Below are 12,639 nucleotides of genomic sequence, written 5' to 3'. Positions count from 1 at the left end.
TTACTACTGACAAGTGATAATTAATCAGGTGTGCACGGATTAAAGTCAGGTGAACAGCAAATACTAGCAAAAAGTTTTTATATTGATAAGTTGCAATATTTCATACATAACTCGTGGTCACTCTTTATAAAGAACCTTCAGATGTTTGAATAATGATATGTATGCCGGCAGAATCCTTATATTCTATAATTAACGCAATGCGTTGTGTTGGCGCGAAAGTAAACAGCATCGTCGCAGCTATTTTCGAAGTATTAAAACGCGAAATATATATACGTTTCTTCTGACGGTTAATTAACTTTCATATTTCCGTGTGTAACGGTATTCCGATAATTGAGATTATATTAGCTCAATCCATATATCGACGGAAACGTGAGCGAGTAATTAGATTATTTGTAGATACGAAAATTTGGATCAAAATCTCCGATGAACATTGTATTACGCCTAGTTCTCCGTAGGCATATGTGCTGCACAGGGCAGACATTTAACACATGATCAGACGGAAATCGAATACATATTTTGAGTGTAATACCGAATATCAGTTTTCATAAAATTACTGTCATCCGTTCTGTTTCTCGTGCACGCCGTTCTGCTTCTCCTGTGGCTTTAACGGCTTTATTACATCCACCTCATGCAGTTGGTTGATATCCAATTGCTGCTTCTTCTTCTTTTTCTTTGACGTTTTCCTGAGCAAAAATTGATTTAACGTTTTACTTCTCTCGTGTAAAAAAATTGCACGAGACAAACGGCACAGAACATGAAAGTTAAAAAGAACTCACTTTCCAAAGAGCTCCCCGTCTTGAATCGATTCGGGTAATTTTTTATTCAACGTTTCGGGAAGAAGAAGGGACATTAATCCGCCCAATAAGGCACTGGCTCCGAAAATAACGAGTGGTAATGGCGTCCATATCTCCGACTAAAACAATTAGATATAACGTGACAGTTTGAGGGCAGCTTTGCTATAGAGATCGGGAGAAGTGCGTAATAAATATTTTAACGTACTAGATGATTGACATATGGCGCGATTACTCCGCCAATTCGAGCAAAAGTAGAACTTGCTCCCAGTCCGACGTTTCGGATGACTGTTGGAAATTGCTCAGCGGTGAACACATAAATTGCGCCGTAAGAGGATGTGATAGCAAGTTTTCCTATCATCGCCAAGGTAACGATTAACCACGGTGTATCTGGAAAGAAAAGGCGAGAATAAATCTTTATTCGTAATAATTGCAAAATTTTTTTTAATGGATTTTCAGCACAATCTTAAGCGTTCATATATAAATTTGAAATTGAGCGCCATTAAGTTGCATTTACCGGCAGGAACAAATAATGTAGCGAGCAATGCCAATCCGGACAACATCATGCAGCCGCAAAGAATGATTTTCCTGCCCCATCGGTTCAGAGTGAAGATGAGGAACGTGTACGCTGGCACCTCCACTAATCCAGATATTACAAAATTAACGTAATCGTTACCGCCGAGGTTGGACGCGTGCCAAGAGAGTCCGTAGTACGTGCCGCTGTTGACGAGCCTGTGCAAACAATTGAATAAAATTCAATGCAAAAGGCCCGAGTGCTGCAAAGCAGAAATATCGAGGAGCCAATTGCGCGGAAGCGACTGTACCAGTTGAAAAACAAGAGAATGCTCTTCCGCCTTAAGTTCGGATAGCGGAACAGATCGAACAGCGAGGGCTTCCTCATATCAGGCTTGCTGTCCTCGCTGTTGTTGTTGAGAAGCGTGTCCAGAGTTTCGCTGGGCATCTCCACGCCGTTCTCCAGGGAAGCGCGTTGCAGCAAATCCTTCGCTTCCTGGTGGCGGCCCTTCGTCAGGAGCCATCGCGCGGATTCGGGAATGAACCTGTTCCGGAATTGGATCACCGTGTGAATCGTAACACCCACTGGAATTACGTACGTTACGTAGAACATCTAACATTAAGTCGTACCACCAATAAAGTAGAAACGCGATGCTCGGTACCGTAATGGCTATTTGCAGCATTCTCCAATCGGTAATGAAATAGGCGAAGCCGGCGGTAAGTATGTATCCGGTGGTGAAAAACAATTGGCAGCCCACTCCAGCTACCAATCGCTTTTTCGGCCCGACCATCTCCAAAGCTGGAAAGGTGGAAGTTTATTAATGCAGACCGGCGCCAGGTGCGTTTGCGCTTTTCTTTTCATTTGACGCGCCGCTCAAGCGAGTCCAATTACCTATAACGTAAGCTACCAGGAACACCCCACTAGTGGTCGAGCCGACGATCAGCCTGAAGATTACGTAGGAAATAAGCTCGGGCGCGACAGCGACTAGTACACCGCCGACCAGCTGTATGACTAAAGACAGGAAGAAAATTGGTCTACGACCATATTTATCGGACAAACCGCCGAATATCATCGAGCCAAGCATGACTCCTACCATGAACAACGCGTCCCCCGTCGCTCTCAGCCACGCCTTATCGCAGACCAAGTCCCACTGTGAAGAGAGGAAACCGTGTCATTCGTCGTCTATCGTTGAAACGCACATCTTTCAAATCGAATTCATGCCCATTCAATTTTCACTCGAGCCTAATTTACAGCAATCATCGAAGGAGGGGGGGGGGGAAATACTAAGGCAGCCTCACGACAGATAATTGCTACTCTGTACCTCGGAAGTGGTTGTGCTTTTGTACACGCTTCTGTCGTACACGTATTCCTTGCAACTGATCCCTTTCCCTGCGGCGCCGTCGCCGCCAATTGATCTCTCAACGATCGTGCCGTTCGCGGCGCCGGTAAGGTCAAGGCTCAGACATTGCGACCACCCTTGAAGCTCGGGGTCCCACGGGTAGCTCGCGTTTAATACGTCCTGGCTCAGCTGGAATGTCGCGTTCATCGCGAATTCGTGCGGCAGTAAACACCTGAGACAAGGAGAGTTGTTCGATTTATCGTAAATTCCTCGTTACATTTCGCCGTTATGTAATTGCACTTTCACGATGTGAAAAAAATGTGTACCTTGAATTCATTTTGGCACCGAGGAACACGCCGGCTAGCTTGTGAAAGGCGCATGATATCGCTGGAAGACAGAGTAGGAGGTAGACCCTGCGCTGATAGCGACCGAACTCGCCCATTCGAAGGATAACGTCGTCATACGCCATTTTTCCGCGAGATTATCCTGCCTTATTCGTATTACGACGATACTTCTCGCGAAAGCTTCAATTAACTTCAATTAACACCTTTATAAGCAGCGGTATTGCTTTATTGACTTTTAATTCACGCACTTCGTGACGACAATCGTTTTAATAATATTCCATCGATTCTGACGTCGTTGTCACGAAAATTTTTTTATCGTCATTTTTTTTTGTTTAAAAAAAAACACTATTAGAATTACGCGCGGTTCACTCGAGTACACAGATATTTCTAGTTTGAGCGTCCGGCACTAGTAAAGACGATCGAACCGCTCGTTAGGCCTCTGAACACTCTGAGTGTGCTTTTACATCGACTTCTCGGCAGAACTGTGATAACTGGAAAAAAAAATTAGCATGTGACATTTATATTATTAGTACATGAGTTGAATTAAGTATTAATTAGGTATTTATTTTTATGTCTTTACTATTTTTGTTATTTATGTTTTTATTTTCGACATTTTGCTCCCAGTTTCATCTTATCGAGTATTTTTTAACGAGTATTTTTATTTTAAATTCTTGAATGATTAAACAGTATTTAAAACTGCGACGACCTTGAGGAATTATGCGCATATAAAATTCTATGACAAATTAATTATGCATGCTAATAAACTACGTATAATAAATTATGTATGCTAAAATAACATCGTTCATGATATTTCTCGCAATTGCACGCATGGACTGCGTTATGTGAGAGAAAGAGAAAGGAAATGTGTTCGTGTGTAGAATAAACTGTAAAGTTTAATATTGAATTCAATCAAATCTTACGCTCGTGTGCCTTTTAACACACATGAGGCTTATTCAAATTAATGAAGCCCGCGTGGATTATGATTGATACAATTGTCTTCGCACCGAGAGCCAAAAGAAAAAACGGTTAAAAATTATTGATCGACGGATCGTTATTTTATTAGTTGCCATTTACTTTTTTCGTTTTTATTTTACTGCTTTATTAACTTTATGCAAAATTTTCTGTATAAAATGATATATAAATCTTGCATCTCATCAAATTTATAAATTTATATAAGATTGTATTATATAATTATCTCATATAAATTAATATGCTACGTGGCATTATAAAGTAATAAATATTTATTTTACTGAAACATTTTTTTACTGAAAAAAAAATTAAGTTAATATAACGAAAAGTTTTGAATAACGCTGAAAATAAAAATTTTGAAGCGTTTAATTTTATAACGATATAAAATATATCAATTTTTCTTACTTTTGTCATGCAAAATCAGTCGAGCCATGCCAAATCATTTAATTACTACATTAAATATTTACATACCAATTACATACCAATCGCATACCATTGATAATTAATAATCACAACAGTTTAAGACAAACAATATTTCTACAAACAGATAGTGTCTCAAAGTCACCAAAAAAAATAAATGGTTCAAAATAAGTAACACTTCTTCAAGAAGGCAATCCGACGTATGCGACAGATAGACGGGGACTGGCCACATGCTTTGCCGGCGCGGTGTGAGCCGGCTGCGGCACGGCTTGGTTCATTTGAATTCGGCTCGATTCGACTTGATTCGGTTTAACTCGGCTCGTTTTGAGTTGACTTGGCTAGTCACGGCTTGGCCTGTTTCAGCACAGCTCGATTCGGCTTAGTGCGTCCCGCCTCGAATGACTAAATAGTGATTTCTTTTTGTCTTTATGCTTATTTTAGCTAGACAGAAATGGACTTCGATTTATCAAAATTAAACACCATCTCATTCATCCATTATCATTCTTTCTTCTTATCGTTCTTTCGCGGGCAACAATATATTTGATAAAAGAATCCAAAATAAAAAAAAGGGAAGCGCTTCTCTCGCTCCGAGCGCGCACACACAATTGACGATGTTTTGTAATTTCATGCGTGCTGTTGCATATCGCATGCTTGCATCGCTTGCTCGCGATGCTCGTTACAAATTGTCCTGTCTATTCTGTCCTTTCTTTGAATGCGCACTAATGAGCACGAATCAGTCACCGAAGTTAGAGCTATTTCGAACTGTTTTTCCATTTTCTTTCGACTACAATTTCTACGTAACGATTTTAAATAAATCACGCTCCACGCGTTCGTCTTGCGTGACGTAATTTGCAAGTGAGACCTGTCTTGGACGATGCGAGATAAGACTCACTTGTAGGGCGATGGGGCAAGGAAACCAGTGTTAGAACGATACGATCTATTTACAACGCATGCATATCGCTTTTTCGCGACCTTCGATTCCCGTCTCGCGCTCTGCGCGAAATTTCACTATATTATGTTTCACGATCTTATCTTCCCGTCATCGGCATCGCAATTTTTCTAGATGTATATTTATTACACGGCCTTCGCAAAGATGTCTGCGACATTCTAATCAAGGTTGATAATTTATGACGCGTCAAAATAAAATGCGATTAACGTTGAATTGTAAATTTATGGTAAACTAGCTAAAATAGAGGCCGCTTTGTTTAAACGCTAACGAATAGCAAATATACCGCCTTTCTCGATAAGATTATATTATCAAGTAGCGAGAATTCAATAAATATATGTAAGTAAACTTTACTTTACTAATGTGTCACAGCTTTCCTCAAAGCTTTTTAATTCCAATTATGTACATCATTCGTTAAAGTTTTATATATATATATATATCATAATATAATACCACGGTAAACTTCTCCACAAAAAGACGCAGATACATCTGCATGCTATTCTATTACAATTTAGGAAGACAGGCATGGACCGCATTAATCTTATGCACCTCAAATTTATCGCCGCGCGTCACGCCTCGCGCCGAGAAAACGGTCAATCTTTCGTAAGGGATCACTTTTTTTCGTTTAGTAAAAATTTCGATGCAAATTATGTGACCCTATATATCTTCTTCCTTTCTTTTTCTTTTTTAAAAGTCGCGCCCCCATCTCGCGCACTTGTCTATCTAAACATACATCTTTTTTCCCGCGTGTTTATTTATCTTTTTTCGACCACCAATTTACGGCGTAAGAGAGCGGAGTTTTATCAACTGATTATATGCGCGTGACAAAAAAAAGAGACTGTCAGACACATATATATATACATATATTGATATGGTGCCGGTCCAGACGCTGCCACCACCGCCGGTCACATCGGATGCCGGCATCGCAGACCGAGAATGAACCCGAAGGCTATTTATAGTAGGGAGCGGCTTCTAGTTCCCACCGCGTGAAAAATCGCAACTGGTTTCTTGCAAGTGCGAACGGAGGGAAGAAAGGGAGAAAGAATGTCTGCATTTCAGCAGAAGTCGGCGCTACATTAACGCTTTGTACTGATGCTGCCAACAAAGTTTAAAGAACCTGCTGAACGCATCATGATAAATGCGACGGACGCGCATAATTCATAATTCATATAAGCCGCGCATAATTCATAATTGTAAATGAAAGAAACAGTACTGGTGAATTTGAGGAATATTTTTTATCATTATTGTAATAATTATTGGGTAAAGTCCGACGAGCAATAAGTCTGATAAGCGAGTGAATTGGAGAAATAGTTATTATCACTATTATTGCGATTATCATTGTCGCTTTCGTTAATTTTTATTATCTCATCGCGTCAAAATGTAACTTATAATCTATACAGTTTGACATTTACATCCAGCATTCCAAACTGTTGGCGATGCAGCACGAGGTATTACTGGTTGCGTGTACAAGAACGTCTGATAGCGGTTTGCAAGCTTCCACATATTTGCCAAGCGGTTGCAATTTTTTCCAGCAAATTAAAGATACGTCTAATACGTGTGTGTTGTTGCTAGCAAACGTTCAACAGGAAATATTAAAGCCCATCAAGACGGAGATTTGTATAATTGCATATATTTATGCGCGAAAAAATTAGCTATCTAGGTCGGCTTTGCGTAAGATGCAAAAGATGTTTATATATTACATCGCATTCCTCTTATTGGACGCGCGACTGCTTTATTATTTTTTTTTTTTTTCATGCGCTTTACGCGGCTATGCAAATCCGTCTGGACGGGCCTCAACAGTCGCAAAGCGGCTTTTATGCCGGTCAATAAAGAGAGATGCGTTCCGTGGGGCAAATGGCGGGGGAAAGATGATACGCGGGAGACGAGGAATCGCGTCGTTGCCCTCCGTCAGTACCTGAACGTGCCGAATCGAGTCAGCGGGAGTCAAATTGCGCCAAGTCAAGGCGAGCCGAAATGGACCAAACTGTCCCTCTGATTCCTTTCTAGAAGAAGACGCGAGACTCGCAAATTAATCTTTATCCCCGCTTTATTTATGATCACTTTGCCTTATTCGCGAGTCTCCTCGCCTCATTTATTAAGATAAATCTAATCCGACGTTATTAATTGCATATACATAACTCTTTGCACTTTTTTTTACGTCTTTTTGCAGACGTACCGCGGCTCATTTATGCGCACCACTATTTTCAATCAATTACGTAATTACGAGAATCAATTTCGGCATTTAAAATTCATTTATAGCAAGCGTAATCAATACAAGTCTAAATCAATCGTCGCTACACGAGTTTCAGAAATAATCAGCCTGGGAAAAATCTGGCACAATAAAATACGCATCTATAAATGATAATTAGTTAAAAATACGCGAGCTGCGCGTTGGAAAACGTTAAAAAGGCTGCTGTCCTTGCAAGGGCCCCGCGCGCCCATACAAACGAAGATATTCGTCCTTATGCGGACTCTCGGTTATTCAATCAAACTAAATAAAGCTACAATGCAATTTCAAAACAAACGGGAGAAAATTTCTCCGTGAACCGAGATATTTTTTTATCTTGAAGCAGAGATACAATAATAATAAAAAAGGCATAATTACGCCGTAATATTCCTCAACTTTTTTACTAATATTCCTTTATCAATTTACTGATAGTTTTATGGTAAAAATCACTTTCTGACAACATCACACATACATGCGTACAAGCTGGATTTTTTTAAAGACTATTGCAAAAGCAACGCTAATCGCAAACACTATGCATTCCGCCACGTCGCGGCGCCGCGCATTACTGCGCTCCGTAAACGGTTCTTACGTAAAGAATAAAATTGCGTGTTATGGCGATTTAAGGTCAAAAAATACTACGTAAATACATCTAGCCAAGTTATATCTGCAAATATTATGTTATTGCCTCACCGCTCACGTTGTATATATTTTTAAGCATCGCGAATTTGCATTTGCTTACGCAGCGTGTAAAACTCGTGATACTATTTTTCAAGGTTCTAGGCGCGAGAAAATTTATTATTTTTCTCTATCTACAAATAGCAACACTTTTTATCGTTTCTCCTATAACCGCCATAAATTATTCCAGCAAATTATACACATGCACGGACACTTCTTTTCTATTATTTCGCCGATCGATTGACGCTGCCGTATATAATTTTCGTTAAGTAGAGCGTTATGAGCCTTTTTAGCCAAACAAAATTCTCGAGGAAAAATTTAATAAAGCACGCAAATTAACACCTGAAAAAATCAAATTGCATTTGACGGCGTCTCACTTTTGTTAAAACAAGCGGCACTATCGTATTTGCTTAACATGGGCGAGTAATTAAGATTGCGTGACGTAAAGATTGCGTGGGAATTTTTTTAGCGACACGAACACGTTCTACAGCGTTCATTCATAAATATTACTGTCTACAAGCTTTTGCCGCAAATTCCGTAGCTACTCTATGTCCGCATAAAAAAAGATAACGTCCTCGTGGTTGTATTATTTTTATGGGTATCATTACACACATAACAGAATATCACGTTACTTGAGCGACTTCCGTCGAGATAAGCGTATGTAATGAATACGCGATGCAATATCACTCTTTTCAGTGATTGACAAACAAGATTTGCCAAATTGACGAGGACGAAGACACACTTTGAGCACAGTTCTTCTTGTCGATTCGCTTTGAAATAACCCCTTGCGATCGAATAGTTCAGCCGAATCGCACGCAGCAATGCAGCCGCGACCGCGCGGCAAACGAATACGACACGCGCGTTACGTGTCGGGCGCGCGACGCTAATGACTCACATTAATCCAAACCAGATGACAGTGACGATAATTTAATTACCGGCTCGATGTGCACGTAATCCACACGAACGGTCTACGGCGATGTCTGCGAATCGACGAGATTCGTATCGTCGGCACTCCGCCGGCCTTTCATACACAGTACACGCTCCGCGACCCGGTGCGACGCCACGCGCTGTGCCGGTCGGCCGCTGGTGGTCGCTCTTGCCGCAGCACTGCCGATCGATAACCTTCGTCGAAGGCAGGAAGGCGACGCGATATGCGGCGCGACAGCACACACCTCGCACACCCGTTCGCACGTACGTTCGCGAGCGTCCACCTTTCTCTGCCATGAAGAATGCGAATTTCGCGGGGGGGGGGGGGGGAAATGCGTGTGGGAATCACCGGCGGGGCATATCAAAACGGACACGTGTGCTGTACGCGCGCGAGGGGGCCGTCGTGCCAGCTGGCTGGCATGATGAGGAGCACGCGATATCCGGAGCCGATACTCCGGAGCGTGGAGGCCGGGGGATTTCAGCGCCGGCGCCGGAGCTGAAGTCGAAACTGAAGCGGCGACCTCGCGCGTCGCCACCGGATGGCAGATCCGTGAGAATCATCGATAACACCCTTCTCGACCTCTTTTACTCTTTCTTTAAATATGATGTAATTCTTACTTCGATCGTCCCAGACTTCCGCCGTCCTTTACCTCTTCAACATTACTGCTAACTATAAATTCCACCTTGCTCGCTCGAGTGCGATTTACGCGTTTTACATCCGTGATAATCGAGCAATTATTATTTATCACGACACGTGTATTCACGCGGTTTGTTTCGTTGCATCGTAAATTATAAGAAATGTTCGTAATGCATTTTATTTCGCAAATATGTGGAATGAAAATAGCGAAGGCACATTTCCCAAAATTTCTGCTTGTATCAATAATAATGATTCTTTGCAAGAAGCACCTATTATATCTTCTTCATTCCTGTCACGACTCGCGACTTAACTTATAACATCTCAGCGAATTAATGCAATCGATTAAGTCAATTTACACCGTAATGCGAAGCTGGAATTTAGTTGCAAACTTTAAGCCGATTTTCGATGCAGTTGTCCGCTGCCTTTCTCTTAACGTTGCCGGGATAATTCCGGGGCAAAAGTTGCGAGCAACGACATATATAAATAGCCGAGACCTTCGTATACTTTAACACGGCAGAAAGTAAAGCCGGAAATTAGCAGTTTACGACTGACAAAGACAGTTGGCCTGTAAGCTTACATCTTGCTTTCTCACGATGTCTTTCTTTCCGACACCAAAAGATGATATCTTGCTGTAAGATATATATGGATTATCTTTCTCCATCGTAAACTGCCGATTTCCGGTTATTTCACTCCACGGATAGTGCACTTGGTTCATTTATATATGTTATTGATTGTACAACTAAATTCTAATTTAAAAAATAAAGAATTTTATATAGTTTTATCGGCTGCTTGCGTGACATGTTTATCATTAATTACTGATTAACTGCAACGCGTCCACAGGATGAGCGAAACGATTATGAGAAAAACATGATTAATCAGCATAGTTACGAAATTCGATGCACATTTATATACTCTTGCGTTAATCACATCGATAAAGTCGCGAGAAATCATGTAGTACTTAAACAAACGGATTTCTTCTGTTAAACAGTGACTCATTAAAAATTCTGTGTTTGTAAAACAATGATTTGTCTTCGGATGAACGCGTCAACTGGTTTCTTAATTCGTTTATGTAATTTGCAAAGACTTTAAATCATGCCATTTTTTGCAAAATGTAAAATTAAATAAATTTTACTAATACTGTAAAATGTGATTCTTTAAACACAAATAATGACATAAAAGACGATAAGAATCAGAAGCGCAGTTGTCGGAGCGCAAAAATAATCAACTGTTATAAATTAATATACAAAAGAACGTTTTTATTTATATTCTTTTTATGTGCTCCATAAAATCTTTATCCTTTTTCTTCCTTTCTTATGTTCTATTAAACTGAAAAGAGTCCAGAATTGTGGCCAAAATATTTTCTGTGTATTAATTTATAATAATTAATAATTTTTACGCTCCTATCGTGTTTATGATTTTTATTACTTTCGCTGTCACTTGCGATACGCCGACAAATAAAGAATAATCGCAATTTGAAAGATCAATTAATAAACATGAAATGAAAGAAGCAATACAAAAGAAAAAAAAGCCCGATTACGTTTATAATGCAGCTGACTTTAGAAAGCTATGCTTAAAGATTAATTGAGATATGTAAGTAGAATGTCGCGCTCTAAAGAACGCAGTTAACTACGTATAGTTAACTACGCAGTCTATTTATAATGTGAATTACGATTGTCGGTAATTTGCTGCTACCATGGCCGAGGGTTCAGTGACGAGTGCACAAGGGCATCGTCACGCTCGAGTTCCGTGATTGACATCCCATCTTAATTAGCGATACCTGTTCTTCTCGAGTTGTTTAAATTGCAGACAATCGTGCGAAATGAAGAAACGCCGACGAAGATTGCGATAAAACGCCGACGAGGATTGCGATAAAACGCCACGCGCGCACTCATGCGAAAACTTGTCAGTGTCTAATAGCGAACATATCGTTATCGCGGTCGATTTATACCAGATATCTTCGCGGCGTTGCGGAGTTTATCAACAGATTCCGCAATGCGGATCGCGTTTTGCAGCGGACATGCACTTTTGACCAGCACTTTTCGTCAGATCCGTTAGTTAAACATTATGATAGCGAGAGCTATCCGTGTCATCGTCGACAGGGATAGAAAGAGGGAGATAGTGAAAGGAAAGAGAGAAAAGGAGCGGAGTAAGGAAGGAAAAACGGGAGAGAAAGAGGGAGTCATTATTCGAAAATAACGCGCGCTTCACCGCAGACTTTCGCGAAAGCTCGCATAGCTACGAAAGCGATCCGCGCCGGTTCGTAAACGTTCGCGCGGGCTTAACTGCCGGTAATACGTAGCTTTGCAATTTGCAGCTCGTGTGCGTACGTATATACGTATGCATCGCGGAATATCATCAAGGACGCGTGCCCCACGGGCACTCGTAATTTGGTACAATTCGTACTACTACTCACTGCTATCTCCATTCCACTCATTCAAAAGGCTCGATTAAGCACGGCTCCTCGACGTCCATCGTTAATCATTCGCTCTATCAGCTGAAAGCATACTTAATATTTGAATACGTTTATCCATAAATGCCCGCGGTTTTAATATAACGCGGAGAAATTCGACGAAAGTCACTCAACGGAATGTAAATCATTATTCGCATTCGAAATGTCATTTTCGAAAAATGTAACTTTCGACTTTGAGGTTGCGTTCGCGTCGGACGCTCCCGATAATTGCAAGTTGCAAAATTTACTCACGATTTTCTACTCTACGAGACATTCAACTCCGCATATCGTCGCACGTGCGTCTCGTGCAACAAGGTTGTATTCTTAAGAACGAAAAAATTACATCTGTTTCCGGCAACTTTAATTCGGGGGTGGTCTCGTTAAACTTCTCAGGAACCGAC

At 40.9% G+C, this 12,639-nt stretch overlaps 1 protein-coding gene across 10 annotated transcripts; it reads right to left on the bottom strand.

The window, feature by feature from the left end:
• Window positions 1-61: 61 nt before the first annotated feature.
• Orct (Organic cation transporter) lies at window positions 62-12,532 on the bottom strand. Of its 10 annotated transcripts, XM_012361203.2 has the most exons (11): window positions 12,491-12,532; window positions 12,203-12,283; window positions 2,971-3,479; window positions 2,627-2,876; window positions 2,197-2,455; window positions 1,935-2,103; window positions 1,616-1,849; window positions 1,309-1,523; window positions 1,000-1,181; window positions 777-913; window positions 62-683 (listed from the first exon to the last, which is right to left on the bottom strand). In XM_012361203.2, exons 3-11 carry the CDS (start codon window positions 3,111-3,113, stop codon window positions 557-559), a joined length of 1,716 nt encoding a protein of 571 aa, XP_012216626.1. In that variant the 5' UTR covers window positions 3,114-3,479; window positions 12,203-12,283; window positions 12,491-12,532; the 3' UTR covers window positions 62-556. The 10 variants fall into 10 exon arrangements, with proteins under 10 accessions (XP_012216626.1, XP_012216623.1, XP_012216627.1 ...); XM_012361200.2 differs by lacking the exons at window positions 12,203-12,283; window positions 12,491-12,532 and adding an exon at window positions 11,459-11,865; XM_012361204.2 differs by lacking the exons at window positions 12,203-12,283; window positions 12,491-12,532 and adding an exon at window positions 11,482-11,865.
• Window positions 12,533-12,639: the final 107 nt, after the last annotated feature.

Source organism: Linepithema humile, chromosome 3, assembly GCF_040581485.1.
Source record: "Linepithema humile isolate Giens D197 chromosome 3, Lhum_UNIL_v1.0, whole genome shotgun sequence".
Taxonomy (NCBI): Eukaryota; Metazoa; Arthropoda; class Insecta; order Hymenoptera; family Formicidae; genus Linepithema; species Linepithema humile.
This window is presented reverse-complemented; position numbering and strand designations above follow the sequence as displayed.